Here is a 25529-nt window from a genome sequence, read left to right as displayed (position 1 = left end):
TCTGTGATGGGTCCTGGCCAGAAAAAAGCTGGAAAGGAGACTGAGTGAGAGAAATCATCTTGAACCATGACTGTATCTTGCTGGTTAAGGTTGAGTCTTTTAGAAGCATATTTTCACTTTTATTTGCTTGTAACAGTTTCTGCCTTTATCCCTTTTACTTGGTATAACTTAGTCCTTGTTCTTCAGTACAATAATAAACTTATTTTGCTTTCATTATAAAACATCCGTGCTATGTAAGATGAGCAAAGTGTGTGCTTATAGACAGCTAACAGGTTGGAGTGTGTTAGAGGACTTTCCCTTCACCCTCTCCCCTGGTCCTTGTCACACAGACAGAAAGCAGAGGACCAGAAATCTGAAGTTCAGGCAATGCAATGTTTATTGGGGTTAGTCCCCCTTCCTAGCTCTGACGCCGCAGAGCATTTACCCTGTGTCCCGATTCCCACCTCCTCCTTTTAGCAGGCCCAAATATACCTGCAATGCACGCCCACAGTCCCACCCCTTAAACTACGATTTGAGGACTTCAATAGCACAGATATAGGTGTGAGGTTTTTTTTTGTTGGAGTGGTGGGTGAAATTCTGTGGCCTGCGTTGTGCAGGAGGTCAGACTAGATGATCATAATGGTCCCTTCTGACCTAAATATCTATGAATCTTATAAAAAGAAAAGGAGTACTTGTGGCACCTTAGAGACTAACCAATTTATTTGAGCATAAGCTTTCGTGAGCTACAGCTCACTTCATCAGATGAATACTGTGGAGAGTGTAGCAGATCTTTTTATATACACACAAAGCATGAAAAAATACCTCCTCCAACCCCACTCTCCTGCTGGTATTAGCTTATCTAAAGTGATCACTCTCCTTACAATGTGTATGATAATCAAGTTGGGCCATTTCCAGCACAAATCCAGGGTTTAACACGAATGTCTGAGGGGGAGGTAGGAAAAAACAAGGGGAAATAGGTTACCTTGCATAATGACTTAGCCACTCCCAGTCTCTATTCAAGCCTAAGTTAATTGTATCCAATTTGCAAATGAATTCCAATTCAACAGTTTCTCGCTGGAGTCTGGATTTGAAGTTTTTTTGTTTTAATATTGCGACCTTTAGGTCTGAGATCGAGTGACCAGAGAGATCCAACATACCTCTGAACAACATACTAATCCACAGAGAACTCCCTACCAACACTACAAAAAGAAGGATTCTAGGTGGACTCCTCCTGAAGGTCCAAACAGCAGACTGGACTTCTACATAGAGTGCTTCTGCAGACGTGCACGGGCTGAAATTGTGGAAAAGCAGCATCACTTGCCCCATAACCTCAGCCGTGTGGAACACAATGCCATCCACAGCCTCAGAAACAACTCTGACATCATAATCAAAAAGGCTGACAAAGGAGGTGCTGTTGTCATCATGAATAGGTCGGAATATGAACAAGAGGCTGCTCGGCAGCTCTCCAACACCACTTTCTACAAGCCATTACCCTCTGATCCCACTGAGAGTTACCAAAAGAAACTACAGCATTTGCTCAAGAAACTCCCTGAAAAAGCACAAGATCAAATCCGCACAGACACACCCCTGGAACCCCGACCTGCGATATTCTATCTACTACCCAAGATCCATAAACCTGGAAATCCTGGGCACCCCATCATCTCAGGCATTGGCACCCTGACAGCAGGATTGTCTGGCTATGTACACTCCCTCCTCAGGCCCTACGCTACCAGCACTCCCAGCTACCTTCGAGACACACCTGACTTCCTGAGGAAACTACAATCCATCGGTGATCTTCCTGATAACGCCATCCTGGCCACTATGGATGTAGAAGCCCTCTACACCAACATTCCACACAAAGATGGACTACAAGCCATCAAGAACACTATCCCCAATAATGTCACGGCTAACCTGGTGACTGAACTTTGTGACTTTGTCCTTACCCATAACTATTTTACATTTGGGGACAATGTATACCTTCAGATCAGCGGCACTGCTATGGGTACCCGCATGGCCCCACAGTATGCCAACATTTTTATGGCTGACTTAGAACAACGGTTCCTCAGCTCTCGTCCCCTAACGCTCCTACTCTACTTGCGCTATATTGATGACATCTTCATCATCTGGACCCATGGAAAAGAAGCCCTTGAGGAATTCCACCATGATTTCAACAATTTCCATCCCAACATCAACCTCAGCCTGGTCCAGTCCACACAAGAGATCCACTTCCTGGACACTACAGTGCTAATAAACGATGGTCACATAAACACCACTCTATACCGGAAACCTACTGACCGCTATTCCTACCTACATGCCTCCAGCTTTCACCCTGACCACACCACACGATCCATTGTCTACAGCCAAGCTCTGCAATACAACCGCATTTGCTCCAACCCCTCAGACAGACACAAACACCTACAAGATCTCTCTCAAGCATTCTTACAACTACAATACCCACCTGCGGAAGTGAAGAAACAGATTGATAGAGCCAGAAGAGTTCCCAGAAGAGTTCCCTACTACAGGACAGGCCTAACAAAGAAAATAACAGAACGCCACTAGCCGTCACCTTCAGCCCCCAACTAAAACCCCCCAACGCATTATTAGGGATCTACAACCTATCCTGAAGGATGACCCAACACTCTCACAAATCTTGGGAGACAGGCCAGTCCTTGCCTACAGACAGCCCCCCAACCTGAAGCAAATACTCACCAGCAACCACATACCACACAACAGAACCACTAACCCAGGAACCTATCCTTGCAACAAAGCCCGTTGCCAACTGTGCCCACATATCTATTCAGGGGACACCATCACAGGGCCTAATAACATCAGCCACACTATCAGAGGCTCATTCACCTGCACATCCACCAATGTGATATATGCCATCATGTGCCAGCAATGCCCCTCTGCCATGTACATTGGTCAAACTGGACAGTCTTTACGTAAAAGAATAAATGGACACAAATCAGATGTCAAGAATTATAACATTCATAAACCAGTCGGAGAACACTTCAATCTCTCTGGTCACGCAATCACAGACATGAAGGTCGCTGTCTTACAACAAAAAAACTTCAAATCCAGACTCCAGCGAGAAACTGCTGAATTGGAATTCATTTGCAAATTGGATACAATTAACTTAGGCTTGAATAGAGACTGGGAGTGGCTAAGTCATTATGCAAGGTAACGTATTTCCCTTTGTTTTTTCCTACCCTCCCCCCCTTAGACGTTCATGTTAAACCCTGGATTTGTGCTGGAAATGGCCCAACTTGATTATCATACACATTGTAAGGAGAGTGATCACTTTAGATAAGCTATTACCAGCAGGAGAGTGGGGTTGGAGGAGGTATTTTTTCATGCTTTGTGTGTATATAAAAAGATCTTCTACAATTTCCACAGTATGCATCCGATGAAGTGAGTTGTAGCTCACGAAAGCTTATGCTCAAATAAATTGGTTAGTCTCTAAGGTGCCACAAATACTCCTTTTCTTTTTGAGAATACAGACTAACACGGCTGTTACTCTGAAACTTATGAATCTTATGGTCATGTTCCATTTTCGGTCTGGGGTCTTCATCCCACCTCTTTTGTACCCCATGCAAGCCCGCTGCTGGGGCTGGGGGCGGCAAAGGGAGCAATTGCCCAGGGGCCTGGCAATTGGCCGCTGGTGCTTCTGTGAAAGCAGTGGCCAGGAGCTCCGGGCCCTTTTAAATCGCCCAGGCCGGCCGCAGGGCTCCTAGGCATAGGCGCTGCGTGGGTGCTAACGGCCGGCGGACTCCTTCTTCCTGCCACAGCACCTCTCACCAGCGGTGGACCCCACCAATTAGCTCATCACTGTCCCCGCCAGTGCATCCCGCCCGCTGCCGTCGGCTGTTTAGCAGGGTGCTGGAGGCACTGGGGTGAGGGGGAGGAACAAGGGGTGGGAAGCGGTGGGGTGGGGGCGGGCCTGGGTGATGCATGGCTATGCTGAGAGTGTAAGGGGCTGGACCAGCCCCTTCCATCCACTGAGACGCTGTTCTGCAGCCCTGTTCGGTGGCTGCCTGAGAGAGCCTGGCAGGGGAGGTGACTTCTGCTCCCGGCTCGGGTGCCGGCTCCCTGGCAACCAAGCCGGGCAGGGAGCGGAAGCTGCCTCCTTCCCAGCCAGGCTCTCTCAGGCAGCTGCCGGGCAGGGCTGCAGAACAGCAGCCTGGAGGGGCCAACATTAAAAGCGGCTCTCTCCTGCCTCCCACCTGGGCTCCTGCCTGCCAGGGAGAGCGGCAAAAGGTGCTGGGGGAGGGGGGGCAGGCACAGCGGGAGGACAAAGAGCCCCCCCGGCAGGTAACATGGGGCGGGGAGAGTGCAGTGGCCCTGGGGTGGGGCCACGTGGCCTGCCCTTTAGATCTTGCCCTCCCCCCGCTATGGGGAGGCACCAGTTGTACATGGGGCGCCCTCAGGGGAGGGGGTGGAACAGGGGTGGGAAGAAGTGGGGTGGGGCTGGGCATTTGGGGGAAGGGGTCTGGATGAGCGGGGAGTCGAGCACTCTCCAGGAAATCTGGAAGTCGGCACATATGCTCTAGGTGTGCGCGGGGTGGCATCGTCATCGGCGAAGGCAGCCGGAAGGGCATGTGGAAGCCCTGGCTGTGCCAGAAGAGCGCACCCAGCAGTGCAGCCAGCAGCTCACTGGGCACCAGCAGGTGCTCCTTGACTGTTTTGCCCTGGGGCCCGGAATTGCTGTCGGCAGGCCTGACCCCACGGGAGTGGTAAGGAGTGAGGTTGTGCTACGGTCAGGGACAAGCATTTCTTTGGTCTTTCAGTGTTTTATACCTTCCCCCCAATCCCCCTTTGCTCCTCCCGACTGGTTGCTTGACCTTGCCTTAAGAGAAGAGCCAGGCAGCCTTCCACTATATGCTCATAGATCACACTCCCACCCTACCCTGTAAAATTTTAACTGGTTCTGATCTGTTCCCATTTTACTAACAAACCCATCTGGCTAGGCAGAAGCAACACACACACTGTCTTTGTTCATACACATTAGTATAAGATATAAGAGTATCAAAAGGTCAAACCCAAAATTCTATCTCAGGTTGATAAACGAGCCTTTTTACTAATGAGTGTTTTACTGTCTCTGTAGGGGCTGCAAACTTAATAGTTTCTCTGTGAAGGTCCGGAGAGAGGGACTGATCCTGCAGTAGGGTGATTTGGGGGTGAATTTGGGGCTCAAAGATACTAAGTTCAGCCTTCGAAGATTAGCCAAGTTGGGCAAAGCCAGTGTGAGGCTAGTGGGCTGTGAGCAGGTTGCTGGGGTCAGAGCTCTGGATCAAAGTTGCACAGCCAGAAGACACCCATGATTACAAGGCAAACAGTGACCGAATCTGTTACTGGCCTGGGCGAACCCCAAAATGTCAAGTCAATAAGACACTAATAAAATATTAAATAAACTACTGCCAAATATTTTTGTGATTTTTATTTTATTTTTATGTTCCTGAATTATGTACTGCAGACAACTGATTGACCCTTCAAACACCATGAAAAATTCCTTCCTGGGGAAAGGCTACCCCACCACTTCCTACGGTCTCAAAGATTCTCCCCCTTTCATGCCAACAGCAGTAGCTGGGAAGAATAAAGCACCTGGATCTACTCTAGAGACACCAAAGGCAACTTTTGATTCATACATGATTCAAACTTAAGTGGGATAATTTATGCCAAAAGTTCTCCTTCAAGAAGCGTGAAATGCTATTGTTTAAATATTGTCTTCCGTCAGAGACCATGAGGTTATAAAAATAAAATGAAATGGGGAACAAATTAAACACACCTTCCTTTGTGACTGAAATTAAATCACCTTTGGAATTCACTTTGTATTGATTTACTGTAGATGTAGAGCAGACTGCTGAGCCACACCCCTCCATAGTCAGAGCCTATAAATTCTGCTGCTCCATTCCTCAGGAGCCCTCACAGGATGGGTGCCACAATGATCTTCATTTGGATGTTCCTGACAATTTCTGGAACTCTGCAGACTACCACAGGTAAAATGCCTACTATTCTTGCAAGGTCATTCTTACAAAAATGTAAAGACATCTTTTGCTCACTTTCACTGGGTCCACATCTAGAACTCCCAGTCATGCCAATGGGAGCTTTGTGCAAAGTTTAAAGGTAGTGTCAGTGTAGGGCTCCATTGGATAGCACAGCTCTGTTGAAAAATGTGAGTCAAATAAACTAGTTAATTGTAACTATTATTTGAACTATTTAAATAAACTGCTTAGTATGGTGAAATTAACCTTGCTCCCACCACCTAGTGTTTTGTGTTAGTGGCTTGTGCCACAATTAAAATCAAGTCAATCAATAGCCTGTAAGTTAACAATTTAATGTCTCCAAATCTTGGTGTTCAGGGTGCAAATTAAGGACTAATGTGATTTCTCTTGCTAAAAGGCATATTTATTTTCAAGTGCTGCAAAAGTAATACTTCTAGGCACACATTGAACCACCCCGCTAATATTTTATTAAATACATTTTAACAAAATGTAATAAGACACAATTGTGAAATTATCAGAGTGTACTTGGGGTAAATGAGCTATTACACACCAGTATGCTGGCATCTTCCCCTTTGTGAGTGATTTTCTTTCTTCTCATCCTGTCATTAGTTTGGGTAACTGGTTCAAAATGTTAAACCACCCTATTCTAAACAATCCTGTCACGCTCATGTTATAGAATTTGGACTTGTGGGTGATTTTCATAACTAGTATTTAAGCAGCATTATAGTTATTTCTATTCACATCAGGCCCTTGGTTAAATGAGATTTGTGAAGGGTGAATGTGCGATAGCGTGTGTTTATCCGTTCAGTGTATTTTTGAATGATTATAACAGGGGAATAAGGATATATGTTGAACTCTAATTGTAACCATGAAGCAGAGCAACTTTGAAGTCTGGCTCCTTAACTAACCTAAAATATCCTTCCTAACCTACAAATCATGGGATCTGATCAACCTCTGTGCTCCCTGCTTAACAGGTGGCTGGCCTCCCAACTATTTGAAGGTCCTGACTTAGCTCCTTTCTTTCTCCATTCTTTTTGTGTTTCTCTCTCTCTCTTTCCCCCCATCCTCTATTTCCTCCTCTGCTTCTCTACATCTCCCTCCCCTCACCGACTGTCCCTGCTTCTTCTAGCTTCTTCCAGTTTCTTCTTCTCTCAGCTCTCCCCACTACTACCCAATCCCTCCACCACTGCTTCCCAGTGGCCAGGAGAGGTTTTTAGCAGTGCTCTCTATGCATTATGCCATTGGCTGTTTCCGGCATCTCTGTATTTTTTGCACGAGACAGCAGGCAGTGGCGTCTCACTTAATCTTTAGCTCTGTGGTTAGGACATTCACCTGGGCTGTGGTATTTCTTGGTTCAATTCTCCTTGCTGCCTGACTTGGAGCAGGGATTTGAATTTGTCTCCCCCATTGCAGGAGAGCACCCCAGGAACTGAGATATGGGACATTTGGTGTGGGGCTCGTGCACGCTCTTCTTTTGCACTGTTCCACTTGTATAAATAATTAGTCATTGGAGCAGGAACTTGGACGTGGGTGTCTCACTTTCTGAGGGCATGCCCTACTATTGAACTAAAGGACATAAGGAAGCGGCCACCATCCTCCCCCCTGTTAGTTTGTTAATCTAGCCCTTTATTTCCTTTGCTTTTAGTTTAAAAATGCTCCAAACCACAACCTCCAAACCTCCAAAATAGGTCATTTTCATAAATTTTTTTTAGCACTTTCAGTTTCAGGTCAACTCAAATAGATTTTAATTATTATTTTTTGGAAAGTGCCAGAGAACTGAAAAAATAACTTCCGGTGACCTTTAATTTACCAATAGCATTGTGCTTTGATTCCAAATTTACAATTTGACCCTGAGGATTTTGAGACTTTAAAGTTGCAAAAACAGGAGTTTGTATAACCAAATTTGATGTGTTTATAGATAAATGAGCAGTTTTGCTGGTGCTCTTTGTGCATCTGTAGCTAAATTTATCCTTACTGTACACGCTGCTTGCAAATAGGGACATGTTTACTTGAAGCATTTATTTGGCAGCTTCAGAGGTACAGATATTATGGGTCCATGACCAGAAGAAAAACCCCCGGAGGTGATACCTTTTCAGAAATTGGGAGGTGGAAAATTGGATACATTATTTTGTGTTTAGTCTCAGGCCAACATTTTTATTCGTGGGAAATTTTGGTACAATTTACTTGAGCCATTTTTGATTTTTTTTTCAAGCTTAAATAAGATTGTCAGCTTTGCAACATTGATTCAGTCATTCTTTCTTTGTGCTCAGTTAACTAAAAACAACAACAAAAAACATACACCACCCTTCTAACTTGGCTGGGTATGGGTTTAGTGCACAATGATTTGGTAAGTGTGAACAAATTGATCATGAAATAAAGATATTGATTATGGAATGTTTTCCTTACCAGTAGGAATACACTTCAATAGAGTTGCCTGGATGTAAGTGTAATTATTAATTATATATCCCATACGGAATACTCTATAGGGTTACATAATTCTATAGGAATGTAATCGGGGTTGCTAGAGATTATTCTAAAAATAATAAAATATAATAGTAGTGATGTCCTTTCTATAGGTTTATGAATCGTATAGAATTTTATAATAGGAATATCAATCCCTATTAAACTCTGTAGAACAGTTAAAATTATAGGGTATAATTTTCTATTAAATTCTATAGCACTTCTCTGTAAGAGAGACCAGGTGGGTGAGGTAATATCTTTTATTGGAGTAACTTCTCTGGGTGAGAGAGAACAACAAACATTTCCATTAGATGCATTTGGCCAATATCTGCAGTCATTTGCGCTAGGACAGTCCCAACTGTGGCACTGGATAGCTAACTGTAATGAATATTGTATTTGATTATAAATTGGAAATGTGCTCGGGAAATGGACCCTGCGCTGTGTCCTGCAATTTTTAAATGCCAGTGTTTGAATCAGCCCCATCAGTATAAGCTTATGATAGGGGCATTGCGTCTCCAACTGCATCCCACTGCTTTCCTGCAGACTAGGGTGACCAGATAGCAAGTATGAAAAATCAGAACGGGGGTGGGGGGTAATAGGTGTCTAAATAAGAAAATGTCCTGAATATCAGGACTGTCCCTATAAAACTGTGACATCCAGTCACAAAATCACGTAGATTGCTCCTTTACCCCTCACCCCCATCAGCCACTCAACAGAGCAGAAAAGAAGAAATGATGAGAACCAACAACCAGTTATGGCTCTCCGATTCTCTATCCCAAGCCCAGTGCAGCTGGTTTAACGTGTCAGCTGACTATGATCCCCAAGACTAAAGGCCACACCACACAGTCAGTAGACCTTCACCAGCCTTACGTAGCATTTTAATACCTGCTAATACAATGAGTGAACAAGAGCCCTGACCCCCATTACAAGTCAGCTTGTTCAGCTTTTAATGTGGGGAAGAGGCAACAAACAGGCAGGCAAGGCTAGTGTTGCCCAAATCCCTGTGTCTGATTCTGATCAAAGACTCCAAAAGGAACAGCTGGAGATGACACTGTGTTACAGCACTACTTCCCACTTCAATGGCACGGTCACGCAAAGTCAGGGTGCAAGATTAAACTTTTCCATAGTGTATTCACTACAGAGAGGGGCTCAAATAATGGATTTTGGATCTGAATCTGAACTTGCCCAAAGTTTGGTGGGTTCTCAGATTGGTTTAATGGTTAGAGCCCATTTTTTATTCGAATGTGTTCTGAATGACTAAAATGTTGAGAGATGTTTCCTGTTTTTATAACACTGCAATTAGTATATAAAATGGAAAATAAATGCATGTGCTTTGAGCTGTTTTAAGAAGTATCAAACCTAAATCAAAAGAAAGCTGCTTACCTGTTAAAGCATTACACTGAACTATTAGACAGTTGTACAAACAACTAAACCTTAATAGTAACATCGACTGTTTTGGTACCCATTGCACAAAGTAATCTAATTGGATCTTCAAGGGTGAGATATATGGAGTTACTGCCTTGTTCAAATATTCCAGCCCCGTCAAAGATGGGAATTGTCTAGTCTGGGCTCTGATTGGTTTTCCCACTACTGTTAAAATGATCATCCACTAACATGCATTTCTGGGGAGATTGAATATTTGATCCCTGCAAAATCACTACTTGCTAATAAAGCAATATACTTGTTGATGAAGCAGTGGGTATGGAACCACTTTATATGTCTAATTCATAGTACTAGCAACATTCTATTGTTGTTTATTGTAATATTCACCATAGCATGATCCAACATTCACCACTTTAACTGAATATAGCTTCTTTTTTAAAAATGACATAGCTACCACCAGTAGTTTAGCTGGATCCAGCTGAAGTATGTCAGGGTGACAGGCCCCTTATGAACAAGATAGGCCTGATTCTGATCTCACATACTGACTTTAGACCAGTAAAACCAATTGACTTAAATGGAGCATATCTTGTTTCTCACTTTTGTGAGATTAGAATCAGGCCCTGCGCAGAGACAGATTATGTAGTTTAACGCTGGGACCAAGAAGAGGCCAAGGAACAAGAATATGTTTGGCCAACGTGTTCAAAGTCTTTAGAAATTATTTTTTTCTAGCTATTTGACATCAAGAAAAACTATACTAGATTTAACATTATAGTTGTTTGAGTTATTTCTAAATATGTTTGAGAGAGAAATGGCTGAATTAATAGTGGTATTGTCCCTTGGTCAGTTGATTTTTTCAAGAAAAACTCATGCTCAGTGAAAAGAAAATCATCTTTAGTTGGATGGTTTATTTTGAATGAATGTCTTTTATGGAGCTAAAAGATTTAGCACCACCTTGTGGACACACATATTTTAAAAATTATTATTTATCTGTATTACAATAGTGGCTTCAAACACATTATAAGCTTCCCTGAAGAGCTTACAAAATGAGCTAAGACAAGATGCAACATGTTGGTTTAACAAGCAATGGGGGAGGAAGGGGAAAGCTCAGTGGCTTCATAGGCTAGCTATGTGCACAGTTAGGTTACAAATACTTTTGATTGTAGGCTATAAATCATCATGTGGGGAATAGATGGCCAGCCCTCTGTGGAGAAAGAGGTGGTTAGGGACTATTTAGAAAAGCTGGACGTGCACAAGTCCATGGGGCCGGACGAGTTGCATCCGAGAGTGCTAAAGGAATTGGCGGCTGTGATTGCAGAGCCATTGGCCATTATCTTTGAAAACTCGTGGCGAACGGGGGAAGTCCCAGATGACTGGAAAAAGGCTAATGTAGTGCCAATCTTTAAAAAAGGGAAGAAGGAGGATCCTGGGAACTACAGGCCAGTCACCTCAGTCCCCGGAAAAATCATGGAGCAGGTCCTCAAAGAATCAATCCTGAAGCACTTACATGAGAGGAAAGTGATCAGGAACAGTCAGCATGGATTCACCAAGGGAAGGTCATGCCTGACTAATCTAATCGCCTTCTATGATGAGATTACTGGTTCTGTGGATGAAGGGAAAGCAGTGGATGTATTGTTTCTTGATTTTAGCAAAGCTTTTGACACGGTTTCCCACAGTATTCTTGTCAGCAAGTTAAAGAAGTATGGGCTAGATGAATGCGCTATAAGGTGGATAGAAAGTTGGCTAGATTGTCGGGCTCAGTGGGTAGTGATCAATGGCTCCATGTCTAGTTGGCAGCCGGTGTCAAGTGGAGTGCCCCAGGGGTCGGTCCTGGGGCCGGTTTTGTTCAATATCTTCATAAATGATCTGGAGGATGGTGTGGATTGCACTCTCAGCAAATTTGTGGATGATACTAAACTGGGAGGAGTGGTAGATACGCTGGAGGGCAGGGATAGGATACAGAGGGATCTAGACAAATTGGAGGATTGGGCCAAAAGAAATCTGATGAGGTTCAATAAGGATAAGTGCAGGGTCCTGCACTTAGGACGGAAGAACCCAAAAATGCACAGCTACAGACTAGGGACCAAATGGCTAGGCAGCAGTTCTGCGGAAAAGGACCTAGGGGTTACAGTGGACGAGAAGCTAGATATGAGTCAACAGTGTGCCCTTGTTGCCAAAAAGGCCAATGGCATTTTGGGATGTATAAGTAGGGGCATTGCCAGCAGATCGAGGGACGTGACCGTTTCCCTCTATTCGACATTGGTGAGGCCTCATCTGGAGTACTGTGTCCAGTTTTGGGCCCCACACTTCAAGAAGGATGTGGATAAATTGGAGAGAGTCCAGCGAAGGGCAACAAAAATGATTAGGGGTCTGGAACACATGACTTATGAAGAGAGGCTGAGGGAACTGGGATTGTTTAGTCTGCAGAAGAGAAGAATGAGGGGGGATTTGATAGCTGCTTTCAACTACCTGAGAGGTGGTTCCAGAGAGGATGGTTCTAGACTATTCTCAGTGATAGCAGAGGACAGGACAAGGAGTAATGGTCTCAAGTTGCAGTGGGGGAGGTTTAGGTTGGATATTAGGAAAAACTTTTTCACTAGGAGGGTGGTGAAACACTGGAATGCGTTACCTAGGGAGGTGGTAGAATCTCCTTCCTTAGAAGTTTTTCAGGTCAGGCTTGACAAAGCCCTGGCTGGGATGATTTAATTGGGGATTGGTCCTGCTTTGAGCAGGGGGTTGGACTAGATGACCTCCTGAGGTCCCTTCCAACCCTGATATTCTATGATTCTATGATCATGAAATATGAACGATATTGATGATCCCTCCTTATGACCAGCCTAGCTCTTTTAATCTATCCAGCCATCTCTCTCCCCAATCTTCCTCCTTTCTGCTGAGAAGTTCTTTGCTTTTTTACAGAGTGCTAGAAATGCCAGCCTTTTTTGTAGCTGTTGCCACCACCATTACTATTGTGATGTCAGGAGAAAGGAAACCTTGTTCTACAAGGTTCACTGATTTCAGCGTGGTAGCTGTGTTAGGTCTGTATCAGCAAAAACAACGAGGAGTACTTGTGGCACCTTAGAGACTAACAAATTTATTTGGGCATAAGCTTTCTTGGGCTAAAACCCACTTCGTCAGATGCATGGAGTAAAAAATACAGTAGGCAGATATATATACACAGTACATGAAAAGATGGGAGTTGCCTTACCAAGTGGGGGGGGGGTCAGTGCTAACGAGACAACTCAATTAAAGTGGAAGTGGGCTATTATCAACAGGAAGAAAAATCACTTTTGTAGTGGTAATGAGGCCAATGTAATCAGGGTGGCCCATTTCAAACAGTTGACAACAAGGTGTGAGTAACAACAGGGGGAAATTAGCATAGGGAAATTAGTTTCTAGTTTTTGTAGTGACCCATCCACTTCCAGTCTTTATTCAGGCCTAATTTGATGGTGTCTAGTTTGCAAATTAATTCCAGTTCTGCAGTTTCTCTTTGGAGTATGTTTTTGAAGTTTTGTTGTTGAAGAATTGCCACTCTTAAGTCTGTTATTGAGTGTCCAGGGAGATTGAAGTGTTCTCCAACATGTTTTTGAACGTTATAATTCTTGATGACGGATTTGTGTCCATTTATTCTTTTGCATAGAGACTGTCCGGTTTGGCCAATGTACATGGCAGCAGGGCATTGCTGGCACATGATGGCATATATCACATTGGTAGAAGTGCAGTTGAATGAGCCCCTGATGGTGTGGCTGATGTGGTTAGGTCCTACGATGGTGTCCCTTGAATAGATATGTGGACAGAGTTGGCAATGGGGTTTGTTGCAGGGATAGGTTCCTGGGTTAGTGTTTCTGTTGTGTGGTGTGTAGTTGGCTTGAACAACCTCTTGAACCCCATCATTTCACTTTCATCATCTTTTTCTTGCCTTCCTGAATTCTTTTTGTTTCAGGCGTATTCATGCCTGCTGTAACTCGGTTACAGTTTGATGTGCTAAAGCTAACAGCCTCCATACTGACTTAGAGCATTTTAATGTCTTCAATTTTGATTTTAGGGACTTTAGACCAGCTTTCTCCATTTTAATTTTTTTTAATTACCCCTTTCAAAATTTTAATTCTACATTTCACATTTTTGGTCCCTTTCTTCTCCTGAGAATGTTGAACTTGTTTATATTGCGTTATTACATGGTAATAGGACAGCTAAAGGTTCTTTTTGAATCAGCTCCCATTTCTTCCTTAGGACATAATTCAGAGTAACCCAGCATACTGTGTGCTCTAAAACGAGCTGTCCTAAGAAGTTAAAGTGCGGAAAAATTGCTTCTGTAAAACTTGTCTTCATTTGACATGACCAATTTATAGGTGGGTGGAAAAAGTCACACATTACATATTACATACACAGCTTAGGTTAAAACTTCCCCAAGGTACAATTCCTTTCCTTGTGCTTGGACGGTATTGCTGCCACCACCAAGTGATTTACACAAAAGTTCAGGAAAAGGGTCACTTGGCTCCCTGTTCCCCCAAAATATTCCCCCAAGCCTCTTCACCCCCTTTCCTGGGGAGGCTTAAGAATAATGTGAGTACCGACCAGACCCTTTGTCTCTAGGACACTGAAAATCAAACAGGTTCTTAAAGGAAGAACTTTATTTAAAGAGAAAGTAAAAGAATCGCACCTGTAAAATCAGTATGGAAGGTAACTTTACGGGCTAAAAAAAGATTTAAACACAGAGGATTCCCCTTTAGGCTCAGCTTCAAAGTTACAAAAAACAGGACTAAAACTCCCTCTTAGCATAGGGAAAAGTCACAAGCTAAAACAAAAGATAATCTAACGCATTTCCTTGCCTTTACTTACAATTTGTGTAATTTTAGATGTATTATTGCAGGTATGTTTTCAGGAGATGTTTTACCTGCTTGGTCTCTCTCTCCATTCAGAGAGGGAACAAACAAAGGCATGGTCTACACTGAGAGGGGGCGGGGGGAATCGATCTAAGTTACGCAACTTCAGCTACGTGAATAACATAACTGAAGTTGACGTACTTAGATCGACTGACCGTGGTGTCTCCACTGCAGTGAGTCGACTGCTGCCACTCCCCCATCGACTCTGCCTGCACCTCTCGCCGAACTGGAGTACAGGAGTTGACAGGAGAGTGCTTGGGGTTCGATTTATCGCGTCTAGACTAGACGCGATAAATCGATCCCCGCTGGATCAATCGCTGCCTGCTGATCCGGCGGGTGGTGAAGACATACCCAAAGAGAGCCCAAACAAAACCCCCACCCCCGGATCTGAAAGTATCTTCTTTCCTCATTGGTCCTTTTGGTCAGGTGCCAACCAGGTTATTGGAGCTTCTTAACCCCTTCAGTACATCTGGCCAGGAGGGATTTTATGCTACTGCATACATAAAGTTGTCACCCTTCCCTTTATATTTATGACAGGACATTTCAGCTCAAATATTTCAGCTGTTACAAAAATAAGAGTAGGGAAAACACGTTGTTTTGCCCAGGTTAAAATCATTCTTCCAACTGTTTCACTGAAGGGTTCTAGTGCTTCCAGGACTGGGTGAGGGTATTTGAAATTTAGCGGAAGGGATGTGCATTTTGCCATTCATCTGAAAATTCACCCTAGGTCTCTACTTATGCTTCTGTTATCTTCCTGCAGAAACACCGGAATCCACTCCATCATGGCTCTGGTACACAACTGGCAAGTGCTAAGTCATTCTGGTTTCATTAAAATGTTTCTCTCTGATAGGGTTCTGTGCTAGAAATGTTTTGAAACTGTAGCCTATGCTTTTAGAGTAGAATTTCCAAATGAACTGAAATGAGAGAAAGGACAGGTTGAATAGCAATACGAAGGGCAAATTTGAAACGTGGTACAGGCAATAAATGTTTTGTTGAACTGTAGAGGTCCATTACACACCCTTACTCTTGTATACTGTACCCTCAGAACACTGAGATGTGGAGAATAAATATAGGTTTTTTTCAGTCCAGCCAACTCTGTCATTTCTGTTCCATCACTCCCTCCCGAGAAGAGAACAAGATCTTCACGTTTAGATTTCCCTGCTAGCCTCTCTGGCCAGAACCTGAATAGGTCATTCCCCAGGAGACATTAAGGCACTTTTCTGACTCTTAAGATATGGTCATTCCTTGGTTTTGAAAGGAGAATATCTAGCATGATAACGAAAGAGAAAGGGAAAACATAGGCGTAATAACAGTGAGCAACAAGAGCTTATGAAGAACACACCTTGGGAGAAAAAAAAGATTGCTTTTTAAATGAACACAATGCATGAAAGAAGGCGGTAGAGGTAATATATCTTACTTCAGTAAGATGTCTGGTACACTGTTCTAGAAATATTCCTTAGAAGTTTTAATCTGATTTAACTTCAGTACACTCAGGATTTGTGGGTTCTCTAATTGTCCCTTCTTTGTCTTTTCTTGCAGCAAGCACTCCGTTTCCTCCAGGGAGAACCACACCAAGTGGTAAGTGCTGTCTCGCCCTTGATTTACTAAAATTTATTTTTTTACTGTGGGATTTGACATCATACTGATCCATATGTGTGACCTGATCTGGACATGTAATCCCCAGAAGTGTCAAATGTGGTTTCATATGTGTGTCAGATTGACCCCAGTTGTCACGGTTTTACCAAGAGGGAAAGAACTAACTAATGTGTTAATAATCATTCCCTTACATCTATTTTAGGGCTGGCATTGCGACTGGTGAATTCATTTAGCAGATGTGAGGGTCGTGTTGAAGTCTATTACGCAGGATCCTGGGGGACAGTGTGTGATGATTCTTGGGATCTCAATGACGCCAATGTTGTGTGCAGGCAGCTTGGATGTGGATATGGTGTTGCAGCAAAGACCAATGCCTATTACGGTCAAGGCTCAGGAAATATTGTTCTGGATGATGTGAGATGCAAAGGATGGGAATACAGTCTATGGGACTGTCCTCATTCAGGATGGCTCTCTCATAACTGTGGTCATTCTGAAGATGCCGGTGTCATCTGCTCAGGTAAATACCAAGAGTTTGCAGGTGTCTTGCAGGTGCATGACCACGCTTTTCACCATGTCAAAGATGTTTTTGAAAGTCACATTACAAGGTTTTCAATACATGAAATACAGTTTTTGGGACTGGATCCCATACTAAAAAGGCCACTTTTCTACTTCCTCAAACATTAGTTCCATGCTTCAATCAGCCAGCCAGTTAGTTCCATGATGAATGTGGTTTTGCTAACATAGAATAAAGATATACAAGAAAAAAAAAAGGTGAGGGGGAGGGGAATCACCCTAGGATAGCCAAGTACAGCTGACATTAGTCTGAAGTTCCAAAGGGCAGCGTCTGTCAACCAGGGTTAGTTTTCTGTTCTGGTAACCTCACTTCCTTTGAAAGTAGAATACTGTAGTGGTGATAGGCCATGGAAATGGGATGTGGGAAACCTAGATTTTATTCATGACTCTGCCATGCCACTTAGCTTCTTTCGGCCTCATTCACCAAACAAGTAAAATAGGGATAATAAATATAATATTGAGCAAAACTGATATAAATATAAAATCTTGCAATTGACACCATGCTCTCTCTGACTGAAGGGACGTCTCTTGAACGATGGATGATGGGATCTCGTTTTGGATCTATTAAAATGTCAATTTAAAATAATGTTTAGGCCATGTCCTCAGTTGATATAAATTGGTGTAACTCCAGTCAAGCCAATGGATCTACACTAATTTACAGCAGCAAAGCACTGGTCCTGTGTGTTTCCTTGGTTCTTTGGGGCATTCAGAAATTAGCCAGTTGTATATAAACAGCTTATAAGTCATCTTACAACCTTGAATAAATACTGAATAAAACACAAGCAAACATACAAAATTCCCAAACTATATTCCCATGTCATTTTGTGCTAAAGGAAAGAAGAAGAAAATTTTGTGCCACAATATTCATAAAAAGAAAAGGTTTCTAAGAAAGTAATTTAAAATATCACAGTTGTAATACAGAAATTTGTGTATATTAAGCAATAAAATAATTGATTCTTGTGTCCATATTAAAAAATTATCTATTTTTGTCTTTGTTCTCTCAAAAGAGAGCACTACACCCACTTATGAAACTAATACAACCATTCCTGACACCACAACTACGACGCCAGAGCCAACCACCACCTGTAAGCCCTATTTTATCTTTCTTTATTTTATCTGTAAGCCCTATTTTATCTTTGCTAATATTGTATCTATTTTATATAGTACCCACCTACTGAAAATATAGACTAGAATTTTACAGTTTAATGACCATATTCACTGAAATGAAATCACTAGCACGAGGACTGGATGATGGAGCTAGGCTGTTCTCAGTGGTGGCAGATGTGACAGAACAAGAAGTAATAGTCTCAAGTTGCAGTGTGGAAGATCTAGGCTGGATATTAGGAAAAACTATTTCACTGGGAGGGTGGTGAAGCACTGGAATGGGTTACCTAGAGAGGTGGTGGAATCTGCATGTTTAGAGGTTTTTAAGGCCCGGCTTAACAAAGCCCTGGCTGGGATGATTTAATTGGGGTTGGTACTGCTTCGAGAAGGGGGTTGGACTAGATGACCTCCTGAGGTCTCTTCCAACCCTAATTTTCTATGATTCTATGACTTCAGAAGACTAAGCATATGAATAATAACTGTGGGCAACATGAGCTTTGGAAGAATGCATCATAGGAGAAAAAAATGATCACTGTTTTTGAGAAACAGAGTGAATGAAGAAGGCCGTGGCTGTAACGTATCTGGACTCAGATGTAAGACATCTGGTCACTATATCAGAAACATTCCTTGGACACTTTAGTTAGTATTGGCTTGAACCTAAGTATTGTCACATGGATTAAAATAGAAAGATGAATGCTTAAAGAAGCATTGTGATGTGCAGCAATGTATCAACTTGAGTTGTAGCGAGCAGAGAGTTTTCGCAGGGACTGATCCCAGAGGAGGGTTTCAGAGGGGGCTGGTAATATCTATGGGTGTCTGAAGTCAGAACTGCTCTGATATGCTACCGTAAGCCTGGAGGCAGCAGCTCCTCATGGGAGAGAATGTAGTCACAGAACAGCCAGCCCCTCTCACACCTTGCCATAAACCTCCCTTTCTGCAGGGGTATAGGGAGCACCGCGAGCGGAGTTTTGTGGCACACACAGGGTGCACCCCCTACGAAGGTCTTTCTAGTGCCAAACAACATTGGATGTGAGAAAATTATGCTTTCTGAACAAGTTACTACGTTTATACAGGAAAAAAGATAAAGCTTTCTAGAAGCCTAAGTATTTTGTACTAATATAGTTTGTGTTGTGTGCTTTTTTTCAGTTGAAACAATCAGTGATGGTGAGCCTGTCTACATACAGTATTGTTTACATTTATATTGATTTTAATTTACAATGTTATGCATTTAGCTAACAACTTTCTGTGTTCTGGTTTGGAAAATGACAATGCCCTGTGAATTTAATTATGATTGTCATGAAATTGAAATTGAAGCCTTGGAAATATGAGTCAGCAGTGTGCCCTCGTTGCTAAGAAGGCCAATGGCATTTTGGGATGTATAAGTAGGGGCATAGCGAGCAGATCGAGGGACGTGATCGTTCCCCTCTATTCGACATTGGTGAGGCCTCATCTGGAGTACTGTGTCCAGTTCTGGGCCCCACACTGCAAGAAGGATGTGGATAAATTGGAGAGAGTCCAGCGAAGGGCAACAAAAATGATTAGGGGTCTGGAACACATGACTTATGAGGAGAGGCTGAGGGAACTGGGATTGTTTAGTCTGCGGAAGAGAGGAATGAGGGGGGATTTGATAGCTGCTTTCAACTACCTGAGAGGTGGTTCCAGAGAGGATGGTTCTAGAGTATTCTCAGTGGTAGAAGAGGACAGGACAAGGAGTAATGGTCTCAAGTTGCAGCGGGGGAGGTTTAGGTTGGATATTAGGAAAAACATTTTCACTAGGAGGGTGGTGAAACACTGGAATGCGTTACCTAGGGAGGTGGTAGAATCTCCTTCCTTAGAGGTTTTTCAGGTCAGGCTTGACAAAGCCCTGGCTGGGATGATTTAATTGGGATTGGTCCTGCTTTGAGCAGGGGGTTGGACTAGATGACCTCCTGAGGTCCCTTCCAACCCTGATATTCTATGATTCTAAATGAGAAGTGAGTTTCATGCTTGGGAAAAATAGTTCAGAGTGCTGGATCACAAAGTCTCCTATTCATTCACAGAAAAAGCACAGCACAAGCCATGGCTACGCGGGCCAACATTCCTCATTTGGTGGGACCTCTCGTGTGAGGCACATTGACCACTGAGTCCTTGGCCTCTCTGCTGAGATAATCATGCCAACTAGGATAGTGCTCTGGCCAACGAGGAGCTAAAGGAGGGGCACTAGCTTCTCAATAAGTGGCATTGCATTGCCAGTATGGGACAAATTTTAATTGGTAACCAAAAAGCATTAAAACATCGCCATGTGAAAATGGACAAATAGTCTAGCAATCAATTGATTTGTGTCTTTCACAGAGCTGGTGCTAGGACTTGCAAATGGGCCAAACCACTGTGCAGGTCGTGTTGAAATCCTTTACTATGGAGGCTGGGTAAAAGTTTGTGGTGATTTGTGGGACATGAACGATGCACGAGTTGTGTGCAGGCAACTGGGCTGTGGCGAGCCTGTTGCTGCTCTGAGAAATAGCTATTTTGGAGAAGGCTGGGCAAGTCCTTGGATGACTAATGTGAACTGCATTGGCTCTGAAGACTTTTTGTGGTCTTGCCCTTATGAACACCCACACTATTCATGTGGCGTTTATGGAGATGCTAGTGTCATATGTGCAGGTATGTATTCTCTTTTATTGCATATCTGTAGCTTTTATACTCAGCGAATCAGCTTTGTGTTTGTTGTAAGATAGACTAAGGATTGTACTTTTAAAAGTTTTGCTTTACACTTTTTCTTTCAGTATATATCATATTCTTAGCAAAAATACACTTCAAATATGTAATCCATACTTTAAAGGAAAGTTCATTAGGTGTTGATGCAGATTATACCGATGAGTGATATCATGAACCATCTAGTGTGTGTAGGTCAGGAGTTTTATCAGCTGGGTTAGTATGGTCCCAATCCGACATCCCTTAAGGTCAAGGGATATTTCTCCATTAACTTTAGTGGGATTTGGTTTGAGTCACAGGAAGCAGAATTTTATTATCCGTGGGTTATTCCAATGATTAATATAATTAAGTTTTTGTAAACATGGTGTTTCATGCTTCTGCTTTGTTGATTTGAAACATGACATCCTCAATGAAGGACCCATCCAATAGGAATGTCCCAGGTCTAAAAGTCTGATGTTTCTACATCAACAGGTTCTGGACTAACAGCGCCTCCAGAAACAGGTAACTCAGGATTTATACTTTGCCTTGTAAATTATGGACTTGATCTTGTTAGATGCTGAGCAATCTGGCTCTAATTCAGCAAAGCATTTAAGCACAGGCTTAAATGTATGCCCTTAAATAGTCCTATTGCAGTCAGTGAGACCACTCGTGTTTAAATATTTTGCTGGACCAAAGCCAGACTGCTCAGTACCTGGCTGAATAGGTTCTATATGTTGAACTGCGCATCTCCGGAATCTGTACTTGAGTGTCTAAAGGCGCTTACAATGCAGGTATAATAGACGGGAACTCTAACCAGAAGTGTATAATACTGCTATACAAGAGGCTGAGCTGCTGCTATTAAGAAATGAAACAAAGGAGCTGTTAGATGCAATCTCTTACATTTTTTTCTTGCTGAAAAAGAAACAATGTAATGTTTTGAAAGTATTGGTCTTCATTGTAGGCACTGAAGGCACAGTACTCCAGATGAGGCCTCACCAATGTACAGGAAAAAGCTGATGTACCCAAAACTATAGTTGTGGGCATGGAATTCACAAGAACTACACATCTAGATAAGCCCTTGTTTAGTTGATACTAAATAATAAGAAAGGATAGATTCCTTCCAGAAGATTCTGCGGCACCACTTTATATTTGGCCCTGTAATAATGTTTAGTCCAGATCCTCACCCCATTTGAATTGGTGTGGCTGATCCAAGTCAATGTATCTACTCCGTTGTACACCAGCAGGGGATCTGGCTCTGCGAGATTCCTTGACTATTTGGCACATTCATCAAATTACCCAGTAATAAAGAGATGAACAATTGAGAAGACACCTTTAAACTATAATAATTGTTCAAAGAATAAGAAACAAACAACCACAAATTCCTTCACCATATACTAGGGCTGTCGATTAATTGCAGTTAACTCACACAATTCACTCAAAAAAATTAATCATAATTAAAAAAATGAATGGTGATTAATCAGAGTCTTAATTGCACTGTTAAACAATAGAATACCAATTGAAATTTATTAAATATTTTTGGATGTCTTTCTACATTTTCACATATATTGACATCAGTTACAACACAGAATACAAAATATGCAATGCTCACTTTATATTATTATTTTTGATTACAAATATTTGGTCTGTAAAAATGATCAACAAAAGAAATAGTATTTTTCAATCCACCTCATCCAAGTACTGTAGTGCAATCTCTTTAACGTGAAAATGCAGCTTACAAATGTAGATTTTTTTTTCTGTTACATAACTGCACTCAAAGATAAAACAGTGTAAAACTTTAGAGCCTAGAAGTCCACTCAGTCCTGCTTCTTGTTCAGCCAATCACCAAGAGAAACAAGTTTGTTTACATTTATGGGAGATAATGTTGCCCGCTTCTGATTTACAACATCATCTGAAAGTGAGAATAGGCGTTTGCGTGGCACTTTTGTAGCTGGCATTGGAAGGTATTTACATGCCAGATATTTTAAACATTCATATATGCCCCTTCATGCTTCATCCACCATTCCAGAGGACATGCTTCCATGCTGATGGCGCTTGTTAAAAAAATAATGCATTAATTAAATTTGCGACTGAACTCCTTGGGGGAGAATTGTATGCCTCCTGCTCTGTTTTACCCCCATTCTGCCATATGTTTCATGTTATAGCAGTCTCGGATGATGACCCAGTATGTGGTTCATTTCAAGAACACTATCACTGCAGATTTCACAAAATGCAAGGAAGGTACCAATGTGAGATTTCTAAGGATAGATATAGCACTCGACCCAAGGTTTAAGAATCAGAAGTGGTTCCAAAATCTGAGGGGGATGAGGTGTGGAGTATGCTTTCAGAAGTCTTAAAAGAGCAACACTCCGATGCAGAATCTAGAGAACCCAAACCACCAAAAAAGAAAATCAATCTTCTCTGCTGGTGGCATTTGACTCAGATGATGAAAATGAACATGCATTGGTCTGCACTGTTTTGAATCATTATCAAACAGAACCCGTCCTCAGCATGAGCGCATATCATCTGGAATGGTGGTTAAAGCATGAAGGGACATGTGAATCTTCAGTGCATCTGGCACGTAAATATCTTGCGACGCCAGCTACAACAGTGCCATGCAAATGATTGTTCTCACTTTCAGGTGACATTGTAAATAAGAAGCGGGCAGCATTATCTCCTGCAAATGTAAACAAACTTGTTTGTCTGAGCTGTTGGCTGAACAAGAAGTAGGACGGAGTGGACTTGCAGGCTCTAAAATTTTACATTGTTTTATTTCTGAGTGCAGTTTTTTTGTACATAATTCTACACTTGTAAGTTCAACTTTCATATAAAGAGATTTCACTGCAGTATTTTGTAATGGGGAAATTGAAAAATACTGTTTCTTTCATTTTTTTACAGTGCAAATATTTGTAATAAAAATAAGTATAAAGTGAGCACTGTACATTTGCTCTTATGGAGAAGTTGTTGTTCTCTCTCACCAACGGTTCTTATTTCAGTAAAAGAAATTATCTGACTCACTTTGTCTCTCTTACAGAGAAGTGCCATAGAATTTAATAGAAAATTATACCCTATCATTTTAACTGTTCTATAGAGTTTTTCATAGGCATTGATATTCCTGCTATAAAATTCTATATGGTGATTCAAACACCGATAGAAAGGGCATTATCACTATTAAATTTTATAATTTTTAGAATAACTAGCAAGCTCTACTGAGTTCCTATAGATGTAATGTCTGTTAAGTCCAAACCCTTTTCCATTGACACCCCTCCTAGTTTACCTCTTTCTGCTCTGAAGCTCCTTCCATTGGTACAGAGACATTTCCATGATTTTTATTTTTGTTTGTTTGCCTGTTTTTGTTGAGCTCCATTATCTAAAGTCCTGCTATTTGTCTAGGACTTTTCCAGGGGATCTCAACCTGCCCCATCTCCTGTTCAGCTGCACGGTCTTCCCTGTTCTTTACTACCAGATGCAGAGTTGTGCTTGTATTATTCACATCCCTGGCAGATGTGTTCGTCTGAGCTGAGCTCTCCTTTGCACTCATCTTGCTAATTAAGGGTTTGATAGTTCCATAATGGCACAGCCCTGCAGTGGGGGTGGTGGAGAGCCAATACAGGGTCCTAGATTAATTTTTTTAATCGCGATTAATTTTTTTGAGTTAATCACGTGAATTAACTGCGATTAATCAACAGCCCTATATAAAAGTTCTAAATATTATTGTTGTTATGTTGATTTATAATATTTGTCTTTAAATTGTTCAGGAGATTTTCTTAAGGAGCCAATGTGCATTCAGAGGCTGGGATTTAGAGCATGTTTTGCTGTTCCTCAGCTCTTGCATATCGTTGGCTATTTCTATTGCAAATTAATGTTCATCTCCTTGATAGCACAATAACAGGATCCATTGTCATTGTCATAAATGTCTTCTCTAATTGTGCCTTTGTCTTACTACAGCGAGCACCTCTTTCCCTCCAGTGAGCACCACTCTAAACAGTAAGTGTTGTCTCACCTTGTTTTAATAAAATTTCTTCTTTTACTATGGGATTCGGCACCATCGACCTGATCACAAGAACAGCCCTACTAGTTCAGACCAGCAGTTCATCTAGCCCAGAATCCTGCCTTCTAACAGTGGCCAATGCCAGATGCTTCAGAGGGAATGAACAGACAAGGGAAATTTTGAGTGATCAATTCCCTGTCCCAGCTGCTGGCAGTTGGTGGTTTAGCGACCACCAGGGCATGGGGTTGTGTTCCTGACAATTTTGGCTAATAGCCATTGATGGACCTATCCTCCGTGAACTTCTCATTCTTTTATGAACCCAGTTATACATTTGACCTTCACAACATCCCGTGGCAATGAGTTTTACAGGTTAACTGTGTATTGGACTAAGTAGTACAGCCTTTTGTTTGTTTTAAACTTGCTGCCTATTAATTTCATCGGGTAACCCCCCCTCCCCCTAGTTTTTGTGTTATGTGAAGGGGTAAATAACATCTCCTTACTCATGTTCTTCATAACATTCATGATTTTATAGATGTCTATCATATTACCCCGTAGTGGTCTCTTTTCTAAGCTTAGGAGGCCCAGTCTTTTTAATCTGTCCTCGTATGGAAGCTGTTCTACAACTCAAATCAATTTGTCGCCCTTCTCTGTACTTTTTCTAATTCTTCTACATCTTTTAAGAAATGGGGTGACCACAACTGCAAGCAGTATTCAATATGTGGATGTGCCAGGGATTTTATTGTGGCATTATGATATTTTTTATCTTATCATCTATTCCTTTCATCATGATTCCCATCATTCTGTTAGCTTTTTTGCCTGCCACTGCACATTGAGCAAATGTTTTCACAGAACTACCCGTGATGACTCCAAGATCCCTATTTTGAGTGGTAACAGCTAGTT

At 42.2% G+C, this 25529-nt stretch overlaps 2 protein-coding genes across 2 annotated transcripts in view; both read left to right on the top strand.

Annotated features, from left to right (window-relative positions):
- The first annotated feature begins 5920 nt into the window (after positions 1–5920).
- Positions 5921–20831, top strand: LOC125640395 (scavenger receptor cysteine-rich domain-containing protein DMBT1-like). The gene is made up of 5 exons (XM_075131156.1): positions 5921–5975; positions 16241–16279; positions 16500–16832; positions 20315–20611; positions 20734–20831. Exons 1-5 carry the CDS (start codon positions 5921–5923, stop codon positions 20829–20831), a joined length of 822 nt encoding a protein of 273 aa, XP_074987257.1.
- A 4154-nt stretch (positions 20832–24985) lies between these two features.
- Positions 24986–25529, top strand: part of DMBT1 (deleted in malignant brain tumors 1) — a 223784-nt gene continuing 223240 nt past the window's right edge. Inside the window, 1 exon segment of the mRNA XM_075131155.1 lies at positions 24986–24998. Coding sequence (XP_074987256.1) covers positions 24986–24998 — 13 coding nt within the window.

The sequence above is a fragment of the Caretta caretta genome, chromosome 7 (genome assembly GCF_965140235.1).
Source record: "Caretta caretta isolate rCarCar2 chromosome 7, rCarCar1.hap1, whole genome shotgun sequence".
NCBI lineage: Eukaryota > Metazoa > Chordata > Testudines > Cheloniidae > Caretta > Caretta caretta.
This window is presented reverse-complemented; position numbering and strand designations above follow the sequence as displayed.

Excerpts from the sequence above, each read along its gene's own strand:
- LOC125640395 (XM_075131156.1), top strand. The coding sequence starts at position 5,921 with ATGATCTTCATTTGGATGTTCCTGACAATTTCTGGAACTCTGCAGACT. Across the intron at positions 16,833-20,314 it reads TAAATACCAAGAGTTTGCAG|GACTTGCAAATGGGCCAAAC; the intron begins GTGTCTTGCAGG and ends AGCTGGTGCTAG. Across the intron at positions 20,612-20,733 it reads TGCTAGTGTCATATGTGCAG|TATATATCATATTCTTAGCA; the intron begins GTATGTATTCTC and ends TTTTTCTTTCAG.